Source organism: Cryptomeria japonica, chromosome 3, assembly GCF_030272615.1.
Source record: "Cryptomeria japonica chromosome 3, Sugi_1.0, whole genome shotgun sequence".
Classification (NCBI taxonomy): Eukaryota; Viridiplantae; Streptophyta; class Pinopsida; order Cupressales; family Cupressaceae; genus Cryptomeria; species Cryptomeria japonica.
The window spans coordinates 811,174,735-811,201,409 of NC_081407.1; the positions used below are offsets into that span (position 1 = coordinate 811,174,735).

General features: G+C 36.4%; 1 protein-coding gene across 1 annotated transcript in view; it reads left to right on the forward strand.

The window, feature by feature from the left end:
* Positions 1–26,675, forward strand: part of LOC131054360 (imidazoleglycerol-phosphate dehydratase 1, chloroplastic) — an 89,703-nt gene that overhangs the window by 16,917 nt on the left and 46,111 nt on the right. Inside the window, exons 3-5 of the mRNA XM_057988858.2 lie at positions 3,579–3,683; positions 3,807–3,899; positions 20,569–20,643. Of these exons, the coding sequence (XP_057844841.2) occupies positions 3,579–3,683; positions 3,807–3,899; positions 20,569–20,643 (273 nt within the window). The remainder of the gene's footprint in view (positions 1–3,578; positions 3,684–3,806; positions 3,900–20,568; positions 20,644–26,675) is intronic.

The following is a 26,675-nucleotide window of genomic DNA, read 5'->3' on the forward strand; positions in this document are numbered from 1 at the left end:
ACAACTTGAAGTTTATCAGTCTGTTACTTATGAATCTGAATATACTAGTCTGATACATTTGCAAATCTGAATACCTTGGATGTTTCAGAGTCAAAATCTTGGCCTGCTCTTTGAGGGTTTCCGTCCCCATGATTGTCTGATAGCTCCTTTAGGTGATCTGATTGCCATCTCCAAACACCACAGCTATTGTAAACAGCTTCACATTCATGAGAATGAAATTGAGTTTTGTTTTCAATTTTTGAGAATTGCCTTTTGTCCAAGCCACTGCAACTGGCCCTGCCCTGTGCCTGCCCCCACATTCCCCCATCACCATCCCTGCCTGACACTTTCTATACCCTTCATCCCTCAAGTACAGGCAATATAACCGACAAATCCACCCCTCAATCATAGGCAACATAACTGACAAATCCATCCCTAAATCAATGGCAAACTCAAATTGAACTCATTACTACTAGATGCGAGACCAAGTCAGCTACCTTATTCCATTAATCATTTTTTTCTTACCAACGGATGCAGATCTAAATATTTGCTTCTTCGCTGCCTTAGTTCCTATTTTTTTCTTATTTCATTTGGAGTTTGATTTTTATTGTTATATTCTCCTTTTCATTTCCGTTTGATTGCACCTCTCACAACTTCCATCCTTGGTTCTAGTTTTCGACTTCAATGTACATAAATTCATGAAGTGCATTCAAGTCTTGCTCATGTTAACCATCCAGATCTTCTTCTTGCGATGTGGCCCTTTCTATAAAAATATGACTCTTGGTAGTCCAGTACCAATGACTTATTTTACTTGGGTGTTTTTGTTCTTTCCTGAAGATGAAGATTCCCCTTGTGCACCATTACCCGGAGATGTAGTGGCATGGCTTGGTTCTTGAGTTATCTTACCCTGCCTGTTTTGTGCAAGGAGATTGATGAGCTGTTGCTACCCATACTTCAAGGATCTCATCACATCGAAAAATTTCTGCACTTTATCTTCACACAACATTTTCTACTATCATTGTTACCTAAGTTGATATTTGATTTCTGTGTGACGTGCAATATTTTTTTTAATATATTGTTTCAAACCTTCCTTCTGTAGGTTGGCTAGGTCTTAGATTGGATACCACTATAAAACCTCAACTAAATGCATATATAATAACAAAACCAGAATACTACAGAAAATTGCAATAAATATTTTCTATACAAATTTTAAGTCTACATGCATACAACTTGAAGTCTACCTATTTGATACAAGTTACACATCTGAACAGATTAGTTTGATGCACATGCAAATCTGAACACCTCTGATGTTTCAGAGTCGGTTAGAATCTTGACCTGCTCTTTGAGGGTTTCTGTCCCCATGATGGTCCAAGATTTTGCTCATTGAGGGTTTCTGTGCCTAAGATGGCCTGATTACCATAGTTGAAGGGTTGTTGTCTCCAAATGCCTCTGCTGCTGTAAACAATGTCCCATTCCTGAGAATAAAATTGATTTTTGTTTTCAATTTCTGAGAAGTGCCTTTTGTTTCTCCCTAAATGCTTTCTATACTCTATGCACCCTATGTTCCTGAATCATAGTCAATGTAGTTGACAAATCTATACCTAAATTGATGGCAAACTCAAACTGAACTGATGATTGCTAGGTGGGAGACCAAGTCAGCACCTTATTTCATTAATCATTTTTTCCTAACTGACAGTAACAACAGTTCTAACTATGTATGACTCCTATGCTGACAATCCACTCACTAAATAAGCTGTGGATTAGACAAGTGGACCCCTCACACCATAAGCTGTGGATCCACTCACTAAATAAGATGTGGATTAGACAAGTGGACCCCTCACACCATGAATGTCAAAAGGGGACATTACAGCGATGTTTTGAGCCACACTTTTTGGCCCATCTTCAGGATGAATGGTCAAAGATTACAGATTGAAGCTCTTTATATAATTTATATATTGTACATCGCTTGTGGTATTGGTGTTTATATTATAGTGGCATTTTGTTTACTTGGCATGACAAATGTGTAAATGAATTTCGATTTCCCATGTTTAAATTGGGAAAAATTCACAGAAGCTTAGGAAACTAAAATAGATTAAAACTCTTTATATATTAAACATCACTTGTGGTATTGGTGTATTATTGTATATATTATAGTAGCTTTTTGTCTACTTGGCAAGATGAAGGTGTAAATGAATTTCAATCTTTCGTGTTTAAATTGGGAAAGACTCAGAGAAACTTAGGAAACTAAAACACAATGTGATTTCATAAACTTTGAGAAAAAATCTAATTGGGTTATTCATTTAAAATATAGTGCATAAAAATGAAAGTAAACACAACTCAAAAAATTTTAATCACAAAAACACACATGCACACAAGTTAGAAAAAGTCTTTTATTTTTACCTAAGAGGGGCTATGGAAAAACAAAGGGGTAGCCCTAAAATAGTAGGCTGTGGTGTGTTGGAGCCTGTTCTACTATTTTAGGGACCTAGACCTGTGTTTTCTTACATAAACTCTCATTTAGGATTTAAATTTCGAAGGCCCTCATCAGGATTTAAAAATAAAAACTCTAAAATAAATGTATTCAGTGTAGAACTTAGAAAAAGTAAAAATTTCCTCACTCAACATGAATCTTTTTTAATAATATTGTATGTAGTTTACAAAGATAGCTCATACAAGCATCATTTTACAAAGCATTAAACTAAATCTTTTTAGTCTTACCATGCTCTGTATTTTCTGCCTTAGTGTGTAAAAGGGAACCCCAAAATAATAGGTCTGTATTAAAAACAGATAGGTCTGTACTGATAGTAGGATGGCAAATGTAGCGGGCAGCAATTACTCATTTGTTTTATCAAGAGTAATGATTTATAATACTATGGTAAATATTGTAAATTGTGAAGGCAAGGAGGTCAGTTCTTGTAGTAAATCATATAGACAATGCAAGGTGGAGCACGTGGAATTAAATATTTAAATCATAGCTGGCTGATATATTGCTGATTGCTCTCCCACTGTTTACCAGTACTAATATTATGAATGGAAAGACATCAATTGAAATTTCTGAGGATAAATAGGACGTTTTTTCCTCCACTGTTCATGTTGAGCCAAGGGCTCCTACAAATACTAATCTAAGTATACTAGAGTGCTCTGAGCCATGTATGGTCAATTATTCTGTCTTTCAGGCCTTTTTAAGCCACTAGGGGTGTCAGGTGCCCTGCAGGTGTTGAACATATTCATACTCACCAATATATAAGCCAGATAATGGCCCAATATCCTGCTCTAGTTTGCCTTGCTAGATCTATACAACTTAATTAGTTGACTACTATAAAATGTGCCACCTTTATGTCCCAAAATAATGTATAGCTCTGTTTATGAAGAATAAATTTTGTTGTGTATTTTGAGACCTTGTATTCACTGTACACAAGCACACATAAAATCCATAGTTTGTTGAACTAAATTGATGATGTAAGTGATCTAGCAGTTGACATTTTTCATATTTTGTCACCAATATGCATTTCTTTAGGAAGGAACAATAACGGAGGGATTATTGTTAAGACATCTAATAGCTCTCTAAGTTTGAGTCATAATGATGAAGTTTTTGGCAGCAAATTGCATCACATGGAATCTTTGATCTAGAAGTAAAGGCTTGTGGAGACATCCATATTGATGACCATCATACAAATGAAGATGTTGCTCTTGCCTTTGGAAATGTAAGAGTTCTATGTTGATTGAATTACACAGTTCATTCTTGCTTTGCCAGATCTCAAACTTTGATCTTGTTTTCCACTTTAGCATCCATATATACATAACAAACTTTGACTTTTCCTTTTTAGTGTTTACTGCAAGCTCTTGGAGATAGGAAAGGGATCTATCGCTTTGGTGATTTTTCAGCTCCCTTGGATGAGGCTCTTGTGCATGTTGCCTTGGTAAAATCTTTCAACTTACAAAATTTATACTTATTTATGCTTTTTTATACTAAGTCCTGCAGTATCGATACTGCATGATATGAACTTTTATTTGTGCATTAAAATGGTCAGACATGAGGAACTTTTTGTACTTTATAATGAAATGAATAAATGTTCCATCCAAAGTTTGCCCATTGTCAACCATTGGTGTCATAGGGGTTGTTAAAGCTTAAAATATAGTTCTTTTTGTATATGCAAGTCTAGATGAACAATGGGGGCGATTGATCATGCATACCAATATGCACATATAATAACAAAATGCATGACGTCAAAATGAACACTAAGTTAGGCTAGAGCTTTACTAAAGCAATTTCGAAAAATATGTGCTCATTTAGGCATAATCTTGCATTGGATATGATGACGATTCTCCATGGTTTCATACACCATTTTAGCCTGGGAAATTGCTTTGCTCATGATATATGCTACTTGACTATGGCTTCACCCAAACCACCAACACAAAATTGGTCAGCTTATTTATTTAAACGATGATTTCCTATATCAGATGGACTTTATTTTACATCAGACTTGGCTGTGTACTAATATAGTTTATTATTTGTTATGCCAAGATAGCTTCCATCATATTTATATAATTGGCACATGCAAATGAACTGCAGATTAAGGCACCATCACCTCGCCGTAGAGGCGAATAAGGATTATTCCATCATTACAATATAAAGATTACCTCTCAGGTAATTTGGGTCTTATTATAACATCCAGCAAAATCCTTTTCATGAGGCTGCAATAGAAAACCTAGTAGAGATATCTTAAATACATCTATCTAAAAAATGCATAGAAATATCAATTTAGAGCTATTTTATTTACTTTAGAATTATTTTATTTTATTTATATTGTTTACTTTTATTTATTTGTTTGAAGAGCTATTTTTTTTTACTTGGAATTATTTTGTTAACTCAAGAGTTATTTCTTTTACTTAAAGAGTTATTTATAGTTTTTAAATTTACTGGAAGAGTTAATTTATTTTGGTTAGAAGTGTTTCAGAGTTATTTTATTCTTATATACTTAAGAGTTTTTTATTTATAGTTTTAGTTTGTTTTTCAAATATATGTCTGTTGGGTTTTAGTTTTTATGTACACGGTCAGTTTGGAGTTATTTTATTTACATAAAGAGCTATTTAATATGTTCTTTATTTTGAAATAAATGTTGGCTCTATATAGTTCTTTTTTTTAACATGGTCATGACATGATGGTGTTTGATGCGTCATGCCCCGTCCTTGATCATCATATTTTTCCCAATTAAGAAATATAACCTAAATATAGCAATTAAAATATTATTAATTGTTTATTTATTAATTTAATATTTTAATTTATTCATTATATACAAATGGAATAAATATAACAATTACTATTAATTAATTAATATTTATTAACTGATGATATTCATAAAATGTTTTAATGAAATAAATTAATAATATTAAAAAATCATGGGTCACTTATCTCCAAAGGGGCCCATGTAATCCTAAAGAAAAGTCAACCCCTTTGAATAGTTGTGACTCTTCCTTGAGTCACCACCCTCCTATAAAGCATCGAGAGGGACGATAGGAAAGGAGAGGGGACGGAAGAACATAAGAAAGAAATCGGGGAAGATAAGAAGGAAGTAAGGAGAATTAGGGGAAAGGAATTTCGGACTTGCCTGCAGTAAAATAATAAAGGGAGAAATACGAATAGGCAGCAAAAGGGAAGGAGATACTTAGGAAGGAATACGAACTGCTGCAAGGAGGATAAGAGGGTATTCAAACAGCAGTCAGCCTGCAAAAAGGTAAGTAAATCTAACATGGTTATTGTTAATTTTCAGAATAACTCATGATCCAGTAATATATTAATAAATCATCAAGGGATTAAACATGCATAAACATAATGATTAAAGATGTTAAACATAATTCTTTAGATAATAAAATAAAATGAATACTACAAATAATTCAGTACTACAAATGGTGATTATTAATATAGGTAATGAAATAAATACTACAAATGATCCAGTAATGAAATAAATACTATACATATTTAAGTAAACAATGCTGATAACTCATCAGCAAGTAATTTAACATTCAATCACTATTTAACATAATGCTTATATTTCATCAGCAATATAAATCAATATTAATTAAGCAATGCACTCTCTAGTGATCAAATTTACTACTGTAATGATAACAATAAAATGTTGACAATTCACATAACAGATAATTAGGGACTAAGTAAATAATTGACAATGTAATTTGAATAATGCCATATCAAATTTAATTCTTAACCCATAGATTGCAGTGGTCTGATTCTTCGTCTTTCTCTAATACTTGCAAAGATAGGGAGTGTGTGGGGGAAAGGTAGAGTAAATCGGTCACATGGCGAAAATGTCCCAAGACAGGTAGAAAACCTTGAGGGAGCCGCATGTAGACTGTGTCATGCGCCCTTGGCATAGTAAATCTTCCATCTTGTAAGGTTTAGCAGAATGGGGATGAGAAATCTCATGCAATCTATGGGAAGTAAATCCTACAACAATTTAACGATCTATTCATCTTAATTGAAAATATTTTAACATTTCATTATTGGCATAAGTAGATGATTGATAGGTATGGGTAATATTAGCTATGGTTGGATAATATGGAAAAAGTCAATTTGTATAGAGGATGAGCTCCTATTCCTAAATCGTAAAATTATTGTTAATCTATGTTTTTAGGGTGAATTTAGGAAGGGGTCATTACAAATGCCATTTTAGAATGCCTCTCAGCATAACAAGTCTTTGCTTCATCTTTTTCTTCTAAAGTGCTATCTTTTTGCACTATTCTTTAATTGCCCAAGGTCCCACCTATGGCTTCATCCTAATTGGTATGCATCTGTCTTTCTTTTCCTTATTTACATTATATGAAAGTGGCTGCTCTTGAAATTGGGATTAATCCTCCTATTATCCTCCCGCATAGGCTGCTCATTTTGTGTTTCTTCATCCTCCAGCTTCGAGCTTCAGATCTTGTTAAGGGTTTATCAAGGTAGTTGAAGTCCATTATTTTGGTCTTTTGTCAAGGTATGGTTTTGAACTGATAAGTATGCAACTCGGAAACACTCAGTACGATTGTAAGACAATTCAATAGAGAAATAGAGTTAGCAGAAGACCTAGAGGTATGAAACAGATGTAGGAAGGTTCATGGGTGACCTGAACAGCCAGGGGCTAGAAGAGCATCTAGCAATGGGCATACCTTATAGAGACAGTTGTAGGTGTAATAGTCTGACAGGTTTGATTGCAGATAAAGCCATCCTGTGCAAAATATGACATCATGACGTGTTTGGCTCGGGTTGAAACTGTTGAGATAAGACACAATAGCAGAATTAATGGGTTCAAAAGAGGCGGAATTTGTTCGGTTTTTTGTCTATCCAAAGTCCTATGTCATTTGAGATCTTTGTTTGAAGCACATCTTGAGTTTGTGTATGCATGCACTCCTCGAGGGTCTTTTTATTTTCATAGTTACTTTACAGTAGCTTCTTGATTGAAGGTTGTGAGAACTGTAGCATGTGAGTACAGGGAGAGTGTATTGGAGCATGTTGCAGAGCATAGCAAAGCAAACTAGAACACTGTTTATATGCTGAGTGTGTTCTTGGAGGCCATGGCTTGTAAAGCTGCAAGAGAGAGTTATGAGAAGGCATAGCTTTACTTTTCTGGATTTTTTTGAAATTGGGCTGCTCTACGGCAATCCATTGTGTTATGAGCTTTCTTTTTGTTGTGTTTTGGTTCTTTTTTGTATCCATTCATGTTTACAACTACCTAAAATTAATTTCAGTACTTGAACAACATGTTTCAAAGGCAATCTACTTATTAAGTGAATGGTACAGGAAAGGAAATATAATCAACCAAGATGAATCTAAATGAGATAAAGAATCATGTTCGTGAATTAGCTACTGAATATCTATTCTAATTAGAAGTCGAGGTTGGTATCAGAGCAGTTTATATTTCTCTTTAGTGTGACTGATTTTGCAGGTTGATGCCTTTGACTAGATTGACTAGTACATGAGAAGGTGAATTGGGTCCCTTGCAACTGTATTACCTAAATAATAAAATAGGTTTCTTTGTAATAAAAAGGTTAGTTCCCGACAACAGTTTGTTGTTATCATTGGTTGGACTTCTCAACCACCGTCAGCTATTCTATATATTTCTCATTGTACACATGGTTGGGACAGCATGTATGGACTCTTGTATCTATTGCAAATTATATTAATCAATGAATGAATACAACCATATCTTTCTGGAAATATTGTTTTGAATGATTTCTGTATTCTGCATTCTGTTATTCCGTTTACTTCCTGATACTCATTCAAGTAGAGTTAGCGAGTAAACATTTGGTGTTGTTGCCTCTTTGAACCCTGGCAAAATATAACTTACAAACGGGAATGATGGCAATGTAATGGGAGAGCTCGTAGATGAACTTGTACATGCCAACAAAGAAAGGGAAGACCATTTTACTTAAGACTTGGTGAAGTTGTGGAATATCTCGTTAAAATAACACGTTAAGAGGGAAGCTCTCACGATAGAGGTCCCTCAAGATGCCATCTGGGACAACTTAATTGTCAACAAAGAGGTTGATTGTCTTTTGCATAGATTGCCAAGGTTCATTGCACACCATTTCATCATCTTGTAACACTTTCGGGTAGAGAGGGATCAGGAGCAACTTAGGTAACAAATACTAAATCGATATGAAGAAAGGAATCGAAGGGAGGAAGAGGAACTTAACACTAGCATGAGACATAGCCTCAAGAATTAATGCTCATGTAGCTTAACATAGACAATAAATGTATCCCAAGTGGTCATGAAGCGACAAAAGGAATGGTGAGAATATCTCTTCGGCTAAGAGAGCTAGGAGAACAACAAAGCAGATTGAGGAGAATTGCTGAAGAGGCTGAAGGATTTTTGATAGAAAGTCCAAGATCACCAAGGAGCAAAAGGCGAAGCATCAACTGAAGCTATAGGTTGGAGGAGAGAAAAAAAATCACCAAAGAATGTACTAAGGGAGAGTGGGAAGAGATAGGCAGGTTCTTACCGCTCCTTGACCAAACATATAAAGACCTCGCTGACCAAGTCGGAATTTCATTCGTACAATTAACGTCGAACGAAGAGGAGGAAGGAGAGCCTAGATCAAACTAACCAAAACATTTGGAAATAACAAACATTGTATCAAAGAGCTATTCATTTTAGAAGAACTAAGAATTGGAGCAATTGAGCTTAAGACCCCCGGACAAAGGGAGTACAAAAATGATTTTGAAGATAACTAGAGTGCCAAGAACGTTGAACGTGGATGGTTAGAAGACTCATACGTGTCCAAAAGGGCAAGTTAGGCATTGGAACGTAGAGGTCAAAGCAATCCAATCGGGTTCAAGGCACAAGGAGCACATTACGCAAGGAGAATGGTGACTTCCCCAGCAAGTCCAAGTGTTGAAAGATAGAAACTCCTAAATTTTATGGGGAATGGGTTTGAGGATCCTATTTGGCATTGTAACTTTAAGACTATATGGATGGCAGTGGTTAGCAAGACAAAGATTATTGGTTGAGAGCGTTCCCAACAACGCTACAGGGCATAGCCATAGATTGGTTAACAAAACTCGATGCACAATGAACAATCTCATGGGATGCACTGAAGAAAGCATTCAAGGCAAAATTCAAATTGTTGTGGGATGACAACAAGATCGTAGTAGAAATTTATAACAATAATCAAGGAAAACATGAGAATGTAAGAGCTTATAATTGTAGGTTCAAAGAATTGTTCAAATTGGAGGACCAACCATTGGATGGATTCAAGAAAAGATGGTTCTTAGAAGAATCAATCCCTTCACTGCATAAGAAAATGAAATTTGTGCCTCCATTCTCATATCTTGATGCCTATAATCGGGTGATGGACATTGAGAGCGAAGACAAGGCATCCTCTTAAGGGAAGCATAACACAAATAATGACGAAAGCACAAAACATATTGGTGACGACAAATCAAAGAAAGTTCAAGTCCTATGGAGGGATATGATGATGATGATGGAACTCAAAGCTAAAAATGAAATTACAAAGGAGAGTAAAGAATTGTGGTGTACCAACGGCAAAATTCAAGGTCACACTAAAATAAATTGTCCAAAAAAGTTGTTTTGTGACATCTACCAAGTGATGGGACATTCCATCAAGGAATGCCCATACGACTTCAAGACAAGAAGCCAACAAGTGCTCTTCACTCAGGGGAAACAACAAAATAATAATACTGATGCATTTCTTGGTGGATACTGTTATAGACAGGGAAACGATAATCGATTCAAGAATAGTGGACCAAGAAGCAGAATCCAATATGATGCCAAGGGAAGATTGATGATCTAATGCCGTAAATATAATGAAATGGGACACTTCACTAGGGAATGCCAAAGCAGCCAGAATAAAGTGGGGATATTGTGCAAATGGTGTGGATTCGGTGACCATGAAGACACAAATTTCTAGAAACAAAAGGTTATTAATATGCTAGACATGGAAGAACAAGACGAGACAGTTCTGGCGATCACTAGAGTACAAACGAATAATTCTTTATATCCAAACTGTTGTATGGAGAATGAATGATTCCGAGAAGCCAAAGCCAAAGTAGAGCAAGCGATGGTGAAGGAATGAAGGACCTTCAATGAAATCGCAAGTACCTTGTCGCGCTCAGAGTTGGAGAACATAGTACAACAGGCGGTATAGACAACTATATCGATAAAGATGACATACCATCTTCACAATATGCCACAACCACCAACATGGTCCATGCCAATCAAAATCAAAGACAAGAAGGTATGAGTACGAAAGTGATAATAGAATTGCCACCCTAGGGAGAACAAGAAGTTGGCTATTGTACAAATGCAGATCATGGGAAATAAATTGACGAATACTATTGTCAATGGAGGATCAAGAGTAAACATACTGTCAAAGGATACATGAAAATGCCTTGGGAAGCCAACCCTTTGGCCATCGACCTTCCAACTAGTAGGCAGAGATCAACATGGAATCAAGCCATTGGGGACATTGATGGTGCAGAAGGTAACAATCGGGAGCCAACAGTTCTTCTTGAATTTTGTGGTCATTTTGTTGAAGAAAAAAGCATACGATGCATTGTTGGGGAGAGGATGATTGATTGCAGCCAAGGTAGATCACAATTGGAAACAAAACACCCTCTTGATAGAAAACAAAGGGAGGAAGTACATCATTGACTTGGTGAACCAGGTAGTGAGTGAATAGATTGCTTCCATTGATTTAGAGTTGGAAGGAGAATCAGAAGTAGAGGAAGAAAGAAGTTTCATGGAATTGAATGACGAGGGAGTTCTTGACCTCCAACATTGCTTCGAAGATGAAACAAGATCACTGAATTGACTCTTTCATTGGCAATTGGAAGATTACGAAATATTCTAGCCTAATTGCAACATGTTATAGATTGGGGAAATTAAAGAAGATCAATCGACAAGAAGTCAGACATTTTCCCCAAATTATGAAGTATACAAGGAGATAGTGGACAAATTAGATGATATGCCAACCCATAGCTTTGAGAGAGATAAAATGATCAAGTATGAGGAGCCTAGAATGAAGAAATTGAATCTAGGAGAAGAAAGCAACCCATAAATGATCATGGTGGGAGACGATTGGGACCCAGTATTGAAAGCAACCGCATTCAAAATTTGTATGGAATACAAGGACACCTTTGCATGGATGTACAAGGACCTAAAAGGGATACCTTCAAAGCTATGTGTACAAAGAATTTCTCTAGTACTAGAAGGACAACTCGTACGAAGGTGGCCCGACAAGATGAACAAGAATTATGATGCGAAGGTCCAAGAAGAGGTAGAAAAGGTGTTGGAAGATGATATAATTTTTAAGTTCGAGACTAGTGATTGGGTTTCCCCAATAGTTATCTCTTTGAAGAAGGAATCAGAACAAATTTGGATATGTGGAATTTAGAACTTTGAATGTAGTTACCATTAAGATCTATTTCCGATCCCCTTCATTGACTTGACCTTGGAAGAGGTTGCAGGTCACAAGATTTATTCTTTCATGGATGGGTTCTCTAGATACAATCAAATAAGCATAGTGGAGGAGGACAAGTTAAAGACTACATTTGTGGTTGAAGATGGGGTGTATGCATACAATCGGATGCCGTTCAAATTTTATAATGCCACAACTACATCTCAAAGAATCATTCTGCACATTTTTGATAAAATGTTTGTGGGGAACTTTAAAGTGTTCTTGGTAGGTTGATTGATCTACATTGATCAGGAGGCACACCTAAAAGCTCTTAGGGAATGCATGGAACAATGTTGAGAAACATAATTGAATTTGAACCTGAAAAAGTGTCGATTCATGGTATCACAAGGTAAACTACTCAGGCATATATTCTATAACTGAATTGAAGTGACTTGGACAAGATAAGGGTGATTGTATAGACGGAGGCACCACAAAACATCACGAGTCAAATAGTTCTTGGATCATGTCGGCTAACAAAAGATTTATAATTTTTTTTTGCTTAAATATCCTACCCGCTTGATATACGTACAAGGAAGAGCAAGCATTCACATGGATTGAGGAGTAGGAGAACGCCTTCAATGAACTAAAGGTACACTTAATTACTCAACCAATTCTTGCATACCTGGACTGGAGTAAGGAGTTCCACGTACACATCAATGAATCCAACTATGCAATCAAAGCAACATTGGCATAGGTGGGACCCCAAGGATTGGATCATCCAGTTTTATTTTCGAGTCAATTGTTGTCAAAGGAAAAAATGAACTATAGCATGATGGAGAGGAAAGCGCTGGGAATGGTCTATTCTATGTTGATCACCAAGCCCTCATGTACTTGGTCAACAAGACAATCGTTCAAGGTCAGGAGAGTAGGTGGCTATTATTATTACTAGAGTTTACATCTACCATCATTTTTGGACCAAAGAAAGCCATGTTATAGCCAACCAATTGTCAAGGATTAAGTTGGGTGAACTACTCGAGGGTGTGAATGTGGATTTTCTAGATCCATATTTATTCCAAATTGCAGTATTACCTCCTTGGTATGCAAATATTGGAGAATATCTGTCTAATTCAACATTCCCAAAGGAGATGCGACCAAATGAGAGAAGAGAGTTAGCTCTCAAGAGCAAAACCCTTTCAACTCATTAATGGGTTATTGTATAAGATGGGATCTAACCATGTCCTGAGGTGGTGTGTCATGCAGGAGGAAATATCGGGCGTACTTAAGGAAGCACATGAAGGGTTTGTTGGAGGACATATGGGACTTGATGCCATAGCCTAAAAAGTCTTTTGGTTGGCCTTTGGTGGCCAATATTGCACACAAATGCTCGAGAATGGATGGTGGAATGTGAAACTTGTTAGAGGGTAGGGAAACCACTAAAAATAGATTATATGCCATTGTTCCCATCACAACCAAATGAGCTCTTCAAGAGGTGGGGACTCGACTTCATTGGTCCACTCAAAGTTAGCCAACTACACAGATGTAGGTAATTGTTGTGGCTACAAAATACTTAACCAAATGGGCAAGAGGATCGAGCAGTTTTGGACAATGTGATAGTTAACACGTCGAGATTCATTTACGAGTAGATTGTCACTAGGTACGACATCCCTATATAAATCACTAGTGATCGGGGAGGACATTTTGTGAACTATGTCATTCGTTTGATGATGACTTGAGTTCCACATATTTTATATACTCTCAAATTTTTTCTATCTGAGAGCCAATGGAAAAGAAGAGTCTATAAACAAGGTGCTTATCTCTATCATTCACAAGTCTTGTGGCATTGAAGAAACAAATTGAGAAGAAAAGTTTCCAGTCGGACTGTGGGCATATCGAATGATGTACTAGGTAACTATTGGACACACCATTCCAATTGATGTACAGTCAGGAAGCAATGGTACATACCGAGTATATAGTGCCAAGTTTAAGGATTGTTGTGGAGAATTGTCTAGGCAATAGGGAGAGTTCAAAATAATGACTTCTCTAGTTGAACAAGCTTGACGAATGAAGGGTGCTTGCCCAGTGGGCAATCAAAGCGATGCAAAAATGAAGGAATCATTGGCATGACGAACACCTTCGACGAATGAATTTCCAGTCTAGATAGTTTTGTTTGAAATATAATGGTTGTAATGAAATCAAACTATGCAAATTCAAAGTAAGATGGCTTGAACCCTTTAAAATTTGGGAAGTATCTGAGAATGGAGCCTTTAAATTAGAAAATTTGGATGGCACCTTGCTAAAAGGTAGCATTAATGGCTCGTACCCTTTCCCTATAATTGTCAAGGTCGTGACCAAATTCTCCAAATATGGGTTTCTTGTCACATTGAAAGGAAGGTTGTTGTACAGCCAAAAATTTACACAAGCCATGTTTACTTCACTTGCCATTGTACCAAGCTATACCTTAAAGTGGACGTTGTAATCCTAGTCTATTCCTTGGAACCAAAAACCCTTTTGACTGGCCTTTGCTAGAGCTTGAAGTGGATGTGTCACAAATTTGTAGACCATGTCGAGAGCTCACAATCTATATCTTTCTACATTAGTTTTTTGCATCATGTTGGGATTCATCACTGCTGCATTGGCTATGTTTGTCCTCATTCTTTACCATTTCTTTTGGTTTGTCAACAAACGGGCCACTTTCATCTTTCATTCTACCTCTTTGACTTAGCTTTGAGACACAATTTCACATGGTGCCAACGTTGCGTGCACAATGGTAATTGAGGCAATTGATGCCTCTACTTATTTTCAACCCACAATAATTGCAAATAACAACTCACTTTGTTGGTCCTACTACTCCATGTAATATCCCCTGCTGAAATGTACAAGGAATATCGTCGAACAGTTGTCTACCAACCTTCAATCTGCTGTTCTAATTTACAGACTGAATAACGTTGCGTGCTATTGACACTGGACAGCTTTGTATAACTCTGCGTGTTATTGATTCTGATGCAGTTTTCCTTTGGTTTTGCTTGTTTGAACATATAAATGTAATGCAATAAACTGAGAATAAATTGACTAATGAAGAATGCTTATAATCATCATATTCAGTTAGTTGACATTTTGTCAAACATATAGCATGCATCCTCAGAAAAACTTATTACAGCATATATAAGGGTCAGAACCGACTCCTTTATTAGATACCAAATGCCAAATACAATCTATCAAGTTATCAAGCTTGCAAGATGTGCATGCATCCCAAAAACTCAGGCAATCATATATTGCTGTCTATAACAATAACAACAGTAGCACATATAATCAGCAATGAGCAATTTAGAAAACCTCATTGAATGATCGCCCTATGCCTAAAGTGAAGAAGCAAGCAGCATCTGTGAATGGAGTCCTTCAACTTGTGCCTTATCCAAATCGCCCCTGTCCTTGGAGTTCTCAGATATTAACAATTAAATGACAGCTGCTACGGACCTCCTTACAAGCCAAAATTCATCGGACTGCCTTTAGAAGGAGAGCGCTCAAGTCTGATCACAGTTTTGATGCAAGAACTGAGCTTGATGATCAAAATCGTGGGTCTTCTCATGCCACTGCACTGTTCTGACTGCTGCAGACAATAATAAATAATTCCCAGCTTGTACGCCCCCATTCAAGTATCAAAAGGCTTCATTGGCTTTCCCCAAGGTGAGTGCCCCGATATAGGAGTCAAATCAATGCTCCTATAGGGTGCTATGAGCAAAATGGTGGCACCTTCCCAACTGATATGAAGTCTGAAAAATAACTGAGACAAGAACTCAGTGAATGGTAGTTGCAACCAGCTCCAAATAGCAAAATCGTTGAAGACACCTGATGCCAAAATGCTTCCAATTTGAACCCAAGCAATATTGGCCCTTGGGCACCAATTAAATCTAAATGAAAGGACTGATGTATCCTTCCCAACCTGCAACCCTTCAGTGGGTCTTTCACCACCTCAGTTATGCTATCAATGGGAGTTTTCGTTCCCAAAGACAAATAGATCAATTGCAGAAACCTTTGGCTCCTCAAGCTTTGTCGCACAATAGAGATGTCAAGAAATCGATGATCAAACCATGAGGCTCATCCCCTTTTTATCCTTTTCCATACATGAATCGTCCTCCTTCTAGAAGATTCCATTTTAATAAAATAATATCTAATTGCTCCCTTCAAATAATATTTAATTGCACTTTAGAAAATATTAAAATATTTTTATAATATAAAGTGCAATTAGCAACATACACGACATCATACGTGAGAACAGATTATCTCACCATAAAATCATGTAAAATAATATGTGAAGCCATAAGTAACTGCCAAAACGACCCCCTCATCAACTCCTTGGTCTACGAGGGTCAAATAATAGGTCAAACTCCATGGATATTTGAGTACTAGGGAGAAGGGGACATTACACTCCATGCTTCCAAGTGACATTATTTCCTTCAATACACTTCTTGATGCCATTGCATGTCAAGTGTTAGCCTTGACATTGCCAAAATCAGAGAACATATTTAATTGCAATGTTTGAAATACAAAAAACACATTAATGGAAATGCATACAAAACATGAATAGACAACTTTTAAATTTTAAGAAAAACAATGATTTTTAATACCATAGAATCATAAACCCTACACTAATAAAAAATACCATTCTCGTTTTTTTTAAATGTTTAAATTACATAAATATTGATTTGAATGCATTAGAAACATGCTTAAATATGTAAACGGATAACTGAGGAATGTAAGAAATTTTGAAATGCTTGCAAAAAAATCCTAGTACTTGAAATTTTCTTTCTCAACCACCTTAAATTGCTCAAAGGAGAGTGCAAATGTTGTTCAAGGAAAGTGGGGGGTTGGATGGAACTTTTAAAGGTGAATTTTTATGTGTTTTCTATGCACCTTTTCCATGTTTTTTCTATGTCTGTGTCCATATCCTTGCCACATTTGGCAAGTCTAACTGGTAAACTCATTGGGTATTCACGATGAGTGTTCATGCTTGACTTGCAAAGACCTAGTGGCGATTTTGTGGGCAGGTAAATTGCTTGGCAGTTTGATTTGTTAGGCGAGTACTCGATGATTTTTTCATCTATGGATTAAACAATTGCTCAACTATTTTCTAGAAATCACAACAAACTTATTTTAAAAGCTACGAAAAGCAACAACACAATTGATACTGGTAGGCCTTATTTTTTTGTTGTTAAAATCATTATTTGCAAACTTTGACTCCACTCAGACTCGATAGACCAGAAGTTTCTGACTTGATGAAAACTCAAAATAACTCAACAACTTAAAATATACTTAAATTTTTGAAAAAACATAAATTTAATGCAAAATATAGCTACAAAATGTATCACATGAGTTTGGCAAGAGTTTGGCACGTTTTCCGTTGCAGTAGAAGGTGGGATCAATGACTGGAGCCACCATCATCAGGCCCAAATGAAGACCTTCAAAACTATAGACCTTCATGGTGCACACAATTATTTGGAATTTTTTTTGATGGAAAAAAATCATTTAGTTTTTTTTTTGCAGCATTTTTTATGTGCAGTGTGAGTTGCAGAGTTGGACTCACCAGGTATTTGATGAGTAATCTCTGAAAAACTTGCTGAAATCTTGAAAAATCTTGCCTAAAAATCTGGCAAGTAAACACTGGAAATGTTCAAGCCAGCAAAAAATTACTGAGTACTCAATGACATGCTGAGTTTGCAAACTTTGGTTAAAATAATTTACAAAATAATATGAAAAAGAGAAGAGATATTAGAAAATTTTGTATATCAGCAACTTCATGTTGATAAAGTTGTTGAGCTGGCCAAAGGAAAATAATTAATTGTGCTAGAAGATGATGGTCTGGCTCATAGTCTCTCTGGACTCCAACAAGAAATTGCCCTTTTTGTCTCTCTGTTTGCAAATCCCACCACTGTACAACCTGACCCATGCAGCTTCTAACCCAGATTTGCTAGCCTAAAGGCTATTAACTAGGCCAATTTCCCTTTCTGACACAAACATGCTTCATATTCTTGCTTTCCCCATGTCAAATAATGAGCAATTCATCCATAATGTCTGCAATGGTACCCTATCATGTCAACACTATTATAATTGATTCATAACCTGTGTATTACATTGCATAATGGCTTCTATATATGCAGACAGCTCCATAACATATAGTACAACTATGTAGGAAAATACAGAAATGGACATAAAAATTCTAAATATATTAGCAAACTTAAACAACTAATAGTTTCCCTAAGTTCTAATGTATTTAATACTCCCATTTAATGAGTAAAATAGACAAGTTCAAGTTTATCTTTAAATTTAACAAATTAATCTCTGCCAAGGCATTAAGTCATCATGCCAGCAATCTGTTTCTTTCTAGGACAATAATAAAGACATCTTCATTATCAATCAATTGTCAGATGTAGTGAAAATGAACTTCAATATACTTGGTTCTAGTATGATAAAATAGGTTCATCACCATCTGGAGCTCATTTTGATTGTCATAGAAAGGTGAGGTCATTGTGGTTTGGCCAAGTTGAACATTGACTAATATCGTCTGCAGCCACATTGCCTCACATCTTGTACTGATGGCTGCCTTATATTCTGCCTTAGTGGAAGATAAGACAACCAACTGTATGGTGTAGCTTGCTCTGCCAAGAAATTACTTCTGAACCAAGAGTAAAAACACATCTTGTTGTAGACTTCCTAGTATTTATTGATCCAGCCCAATCAGACTCAATATTTAGGTAGCATGCAATCTACAAATCTCCAATATAGAATACAAATTTGATGTTTTCTTTGAGGTATCGAAGAACTCATTTTGCAGCTTTCCAATGCTCTCATTATATTTGTCTGTTACTCTAACTAGATGTGCTTGGTATTTTACCTTTAAAAGTGATCACCTTGAGACATCAAGATTTTTAGGTTCTTAGAGGACTCTCATATGCAGTGTCATCTTCTTTTAACCTGTACCACCAACTACAGAAGTTAAGTGTTGTTTTGATTCATGCTATATTTACCCATAGAGATGGTGATTTGTGGATGAGATTGCATCCCCCCTAGAGCAACTACAAAGGAACCTTTATTATTTGTTTCTTGAATTTTATGTCCCGAATTCACTATTTTCTGGCATAGAGGGTGACCTGCTTCCTCCCAACTTTTGAAGGATTGTCAACCGTGGATGCTAGACGAGTGTCTAGATGTTCTTTTCTCTCCCATGATTGCCTACATAGCCTATACCTCTCTCTTGTGGCTGTCAGATCTTGTATTGATTCATTATTTGTGTTTTATGAGGTTGTCTGTCCCTGGTTTTCTTTGCATTAGATACATATGAAGGCCAACTTTCAGCAACAATGTTCTCCAGCAGCTTTATTTTTGTTAGCAAATAGGCTTCCTTTGACATGGTTTGTGTAATGTTTATATTATACAAAATTATCATTTATGGCAGGGATAGGGCTTATCCACTTTAGGTTCATTTCCCTATTCACTTAGAATCTTCTGTTGTTGTGCTTGTAATTTTTAACTTTTAGGATCATGTTCCTTTGGAGCTCATTTTGGCTTCCTCACGCTATTGTTACTAGATGTTCCGCTACATGTTGGTTGTACATTTGTAGTATACATACATTTTAAAATGCACATGACTACCTTTTACTACCTTGTAAGTTAGCAGTTTATTATGTTAAATTTTACTTCAGAACCATTTCCTTCTTACCAAAGACCAATATTATGAGAAAACGAACAATTTCTAGGTTCATTGGATGACTTGCAAACTGATTCTGTGAAATATATGCAACTAACATTGCACTACAACTAATAAACAAACAAATTTTTCATTAGTTTCCTCTTGTGGCCCTTAGATATTTGTTTGAAATAGAGAAATGAAACACAGATATTACATGCAAGGAAAAAGTTGAAAACCTGTTACTTAATGTTCTACTCAGACTAATTTATACATATCCTTGAGAAAGCTACTTTGATTGTTGGTTTGAAGGTTAACCCTGAGTCCATTTCTTAGTTATGACCTTAGCATAAAAGTTTTGTGTGTATTAGATATGAGATATCCTTTGGTTGATGACATAGTTTACAACGAGTACTTGAGCTCAGAGATGAGTTAATTTGCCTTGAGATTCTTAAATGGAGATGGTGCCTCTTGTGTAAAAAAACACGTGGGACTATACTGTATACAGACCCCACAATTTCATGTCTATACACTTTGATAGGTCATATGGTCAAATTTGATCTAAAGGATGTTGAAAATCATCATTATCATCTCTAATTTGTTCTTTGTTTATTTAGAGTTACCTTGTTTATGCTACGAGCTTGAAGGACATGGATATGGCCTTTTATGATAGTAACTTTCACTATTCAAGGGATATCCTTTTTGTAATGTCATTGCCACATATCTTATACTGTGGGGCATCTAGTTGAAGTGTCTTTTTATAAATTCAGCTAGTTCTATGGAAATAAATAACTGCTATAATTTTATCAAATGGTTATCCGGCTATAAAAATTAACTGAATTTTGATGTCACAGTTTGACACAAGGAAGGTGCCTGCTATGATAGATATACAGACCCTTATTGTGGGTTTCTAATGTTTCATACCCTAAGTAACCTAGATATCTGTCATTCAATATACACAACATTGAATTCTTCTTTTCTTTATTTGAATGTAGGATTTATCAGGACGTCCCTTCTTGGCTTATGATCTTTGCATACCTACACAAAGAGTTGGCACATATGATACGCAGGTGAGCTATTTACATTTGATGTTATGTTTTTTTCTTCGAAATGTTAACTAGTCTCAGTTAATTATATATGATACTTTTGTGGCATACTTGTAGCCAGACACACTGTTGTGATGCTTTGCAATGCCTAAAAGTTTTTTTAATTCCCTTTGAAGTTTCATTTGATAGAAATTTTATTGTAGACATTAAGTTTCCATAGGCCTTTTATTTGGTAAATTACTCATCTTGATATGCAGTGCATTAGCATGCTTATGGGCACCTTTAGATTGGCATATAAACTAAGAAAATGGTATCATTTTTTTCTTTGAGACATGCACGTATATCTGATATAGACTTTGTCAAGCATACTAAAATAAAGCACATTCAGAAAAAAATGGACTAGTACTGAACAATTCAGGAAGCTCATTATGTTGCTGAATAAAGAAAGAAAGATTGGTAATATATGATGCCCAAAGATGGGTCTGGAAGCTGGATGTGAAATATTGAAAGCTACAAATGCTGACATACCTAACCCAGAACCTCCTTATACAGATAAGCCATTTTCTGTAGTATTTCTAAACCTTACTATATATTTATTGTCAATGTATATAAAGATAATTTATCAAAATGAGAATGAAATTTTTTTTTTCCCCAGAAATATTATCAAAACTACTTGCTACCAAGAGAAGCGGATGATTGAAAAGGTAAAAACTCAAAGGAGGAGAATAATCAAGTCTTTAGAACAACTGATGTTGGTTGTAAAATCCCTTGCCATTTAAGGAAGAAAATTGGTGTTAAAAATAATATCTCCAACTAGCTAGTGTTGTATGTCTATATTGTTGGACTGAATGCAATGGGTAGCTTGTGGAGTTTAAGACATGTGAAAAGCCGGAGAAAGAGTGTGGAGAAGATAGAGTATATTTTTAAATTTCGTTGTTCATATTCATACACCACGTAATTAGTCATATGATTACACTTACTTACTTTCTATGAACATATATCTGCCAACCAATAACTAAAATTAAAGCTAATATACCACTAACATATGAATGGTAGAGCTGAACATTGTTGATGAAATTGGTTCCTAGGAACCTCACAATGGCCATGCGAACATCTGCTTGAAGGTAAGCCTCAAACTTATCACCATGAACTGCATGGAGTACTATTTGATATGATGGACCCAAGTCTACCCCCTTATACACTTTGAGCTCTTCCCTAAGATGCACGCTAAAATTTAACCTGTTAATGGGATAAGAGACGAGAAATCTGTTAGGAAATTGGCGAAAATGGAATGACCCTCCCCCTAGAATGATGAGGCTAAACTTTGACAAAGCTTCAAAAGAAAATCCAAATGTGTGGGAGCAGGGTGCCTCAGAAGAGATCACGACAGTACATTTAAGGGATGAGTGATGCAGACATGGCTGGAGGGTCTTACTAGACTACCCAACCACACAGCCCAAACAATCCAACTCCATAAAATAATAACAACAAACCAGAAATTTATTTACTTTTATCTGGTCTCAGAAATTACATTAATATTCCGATTTTACATTCAGTGACCGTGTATTCATGGCCTTTCAGTATATTGCTCTCTCTCACTAACCCCTTTTATTTCCTCTGGCGTCCATTGCCTTCATAGGCATTATCCCATTAGTCTATGCCACTCCTTGAGCTCCTCTCAGCTTCCCAAAAGCCTTTTCAATCTCAGCTAAAACCCTCTTCTCAATTGGCCAAAGATTCTGTGACACTTCGCTTTTTTAACTTTGTACTTTCTTTTAATAGGATATTGAATTGTTAGCAATCTATTAGGAACTGAACAATTGGTTTTCGATCAATCTTCTTGCCACATGCCTTTTCTTTTATACTTTCCCATGGGCATTTCAATAATTGGGAGAAGTTCGACTATTGTTATATTGGTTTTGCCAAAATCAGCCATGTGTCATCTTTGAGTCTTCCAAATCGCTTATCCAAGTATTTGAACCAGTTAGGAACTCCATGTTATTGTTGCTTTTCATTTCCCTTGAAATCAAGAGTTGTAATGCCCCCTTTCATAAATGCCCCAATTTTTGCCCCAAAATCACAATTTCCAAGTAAATCGAGAAATGAAATAGAGATAGAGATATCATTTACCAATTTAAATTGTGAACAAGATAGATCCTAGTTGAGACCTTGCAATTATGTTAGATAATCATTGAAAGCATAATTCATATTTTAAATATTTCCTACTAGGACATTATCATAATCATATGATATATCTAATTTATATGTCCATTGTCATGAATATGATCACACTCAATAGTGCAGGGATGAATACCTCCTAACCCCTAGGATGCATCTCTGAGATCGGTGCACATTACTGGAGACATTTCCCATGACAAGAGTTGTCCTGTCTGTATCTCCTTACATCACCCAAAAGCACCCTAAAAAATAAAACATAAAACCTTAAATTTAAGGGAAAAAATCTTAAATTTTAGTGATCAGAATAGATAGACAATGATTCAAACATAAATTGCACAACATACACCAAGATACCCTGGGAAAACCTTCCAACTTGAAGGTGAAAAACCCAGCAATATAGTTCCTTATAAATTGAATGATCTCAGTTACAATCAGGCTCAAAAATGAAGCTAATAATCACAACACTGTAATATGATTCTTTTGTAATATATAATCAATCTCTGCACAACAAGATATGAGATATGATTGATCTATTCTGCTGGATGAATCAGATCCGAACTGTTAAATGATAGTCCACGAACAATTGATGATAAGCAATATACTCGAACTGCAAATTGGTTTGACACAATCTGAGAATATATTGCTGAAGATGATGTTGATCTGCTTACACGATCTGCTGAAGGTATAATTCGATCTTCTTGTTATGTTAACCATTCAATCCACTTGGAGAGAGGGAACCGATTTATATGTGTACCCATATGTGGGTGTCTCCAACCAATCCGCCTCTTCCAAGCAACACGTCTCCTTATCAAAAGTCGGCTCTACTTCAATTGATGTGTCTTTCTCCAAGAGTGGCGAATTAAACAATAATCGGTTTGAACTAACCGATTCATAATAATCATTAGTAGCCATTTATGATTAAATCACTTTTAATTAAATACGAATTACAAATTGGTAAGGATAAGTATTAAATCGAACTTATAAATGTGTGAGGCCGATAGGCCATTCACACATTTCCATTCGCTATGTCGGCCTGAAGTATCCGACGATAGCTATCACATTAATACTCCTCTTAGCTAGGGAGGAATCCTTTTTGTTAACTAAGTCATACAGTGACATCCACCATGGCTACTCCCAGAGGGTGGAACAAGGGCTGGAACCTCAAACTTCTCTCACAGAGAAGAATGCACAACAAGGGCTGATACCTCAAACTTCTCTCACAGAGAAGAATGCATAACAAGGGCTGAAACCTCAAACTTCTCTCACAGAGAAGAATGCATAACAATACATATCAAGTAATTATTGATGCTGAGACTCCCTCTCAGCAAGGGCTTTATTCTCCACAACTCCAAGCTTGTCTCGAAAATGCACAAACGTCACTTTTGCAAGAGGCTTGGTGAGAATGTCAGCCGTTTGTTCCTCAGTACAAATGTATCTCAATTGAACAACATTCCTTTGTACCATATCTCTGATATAGTGGTATTGAATCTCAACTTGCTTTGTTCTGTCATGGAATACTGGATTGACTGAAAGCTTCACATAGCTTTGGTTATCACAATGAATGGTAGTAGGCTCCAATGATTGTCCAAACAATCTTGCAAGGAGCTTATGAAGCCACACTGCTTCGTGAGTTGCCACACATGCTGCAATGTATTCTGCCTCTGTAGTGCTCATAGCTACTGAAGATTGCTTCCTGCTACACAAGGAAATCATAGTAGATCCCAAGCTGAAGCAACAACTAGAGGTGCTCTTCCGATCAGTAACACTCCCTGCCCAATCAGAATCAAAATATCCTTCAAGTATCAGGTCCACACTGGAAGAGTATTTCAAGCCATATCCAACTGTGCCATGCAAGTATCTCAAGGTATGCTTGGCTGCAACTAGATGTATCTGTCTGGGTTCACTCATGAACTGGCTAAGTGCACTCACTGCATAGCAAATATCTGGTCTAGTGTTAACCAAATACATCAAGGACCCAATCAATTGCCTGAACATAGTAGGGTCCACAAGATCTGAACTAGCTGCAGCTTCCCTCAATTTCTTCAAGTTAGTTTCCATTGGTGTGGACATAGATTTACAATCTGTCATTCCAAATCTCTTCAAGATATCGATGGTGTATTTTCCTTGACTTAGGATAATCTCATTGGGCCTCTGCCAAACTTCCGACCCTAGAAAGAAGTGCATGAGTCCTAAGTCCTTCATCTCGAATTTTGAAGTCAACTCCTTGCATCTATCAATGAGATGATCTTCTACGGTAACAAATAGGTCATCAACATAAAGTACCAAGATCAACATATCACCATTGAATACCTTGAAGTAAAGGTTTGGATTAGCATCATTCTTTCAGAAACCCAAACCCACTAAGTATCTGTCAATTCTTTCATACCAAGCCTGAGGAGCCTGTTTAAGACCATATAGGGCTTTTTTCAATTTACACACATTAGACTCTTTCCCATGGATCACGAACCCCTCAAGTTGCTCGATGTAGACCTCTTCTTCAATCACACTGTTGAGAAAAGTTGTCTTCACATCCATCTGATGTAACTTCCATCCCTTAGCAGCAGGAATGACAATGATGGTTCTAATGGAAGTGTAGCGAGCAATAGGAGCAAAAGTTTCTTCATAGTCTATCCCCTCTTGTTGAGAGAAGCCACGAGCCACAAATCTAGCCTTGTACTTCTCAATGCTACCATCAACTGCATGCTTAATCTTGTACAAACACTTGGAAGATACAACAAACTTCCCTTTCGTTCTAGGCACAATATCCCACACATCATTCTTGAGAATGGATTGATACTCCTCATCCATTGCATCTTTCCAAACCTGTTGTTTTGAGGCTTCCTCTACGCTGGAAGGTTCAGACTCAATAAGATTACACATCAATGCAACATAACTAGAGAATCTTTGTGGTCTTTTACTTTCTCTGAATGTGCCTCTAGGAGTGGCAAACTGTTCTGCTTCCCGCATAGTGTTTCTTGGCCAAAGAGGTCCCTTTCTAGTTACAACAATATCTCTAGGCGCATCAGTGGGATCCAAAGGTTCAATTGGATCATCATTCATATCATGTTTTGTAGACTCCCTCTGAATCTCAGGAGCATGATCAACATTCATGTCTTGAGGAGTCTCATAATTTTCATCATCTATCTCCATGCAAGAACCCTTTGATTTCTTGAATGCAACATCTTCTTCAAATGTGACATCCCTGCTTACTTCTATTTGCTTCTGACCAGGAATGTAAATACAGTAGGCTTTTGAGGTTTCACTGTGGCCTACAAACATCCCTCTCTTGCTAGAAGGTTCCAACTTGGTCCTCTTGTCCTTGGGAATATAAACATACATAGGACAACCAAAGATTCTCAGGTGACTGACATCAGGTTTGATCCTTGAAAGGCTTCTTCAGGAGTCATATTTTGTAATATCCGATGAGGACATCTATTTTGAACATACACTGTTGTTCTAGAGGCTTCTGCCCATAGAAAAGTTTGAAGGTCTTGATCATGAATCATGGTTTTTTCAGCTTCAACAATAGATCTGTTCTTCCTTTCTGCAACCCCATTTTGTTGAGGGTTGTAAGGGACACGAAACTCCCTCTTGATTCCTGCCTCAATACATAAATCATGAAAGCTACCCGAGGTGTACTCACCTCCATTGTCAGACCTTAAAGTTTTAATTTTCTTCCCAGATAAATTTTCTACAAGAGCTTTAAACTCTTTAAACCTACCTAGGACTTCATCAGACTTTTTAGACCTTAAGAAATAAATCCAAGTCTTCCTAGAGTAGTCATCTATGAAAGTGGCATAATACAAACATCCACTTAGGGATGGAATTGACATTGGACCACATAAATCTGAATGTACAAGATCTAGAATTTCTCTAGA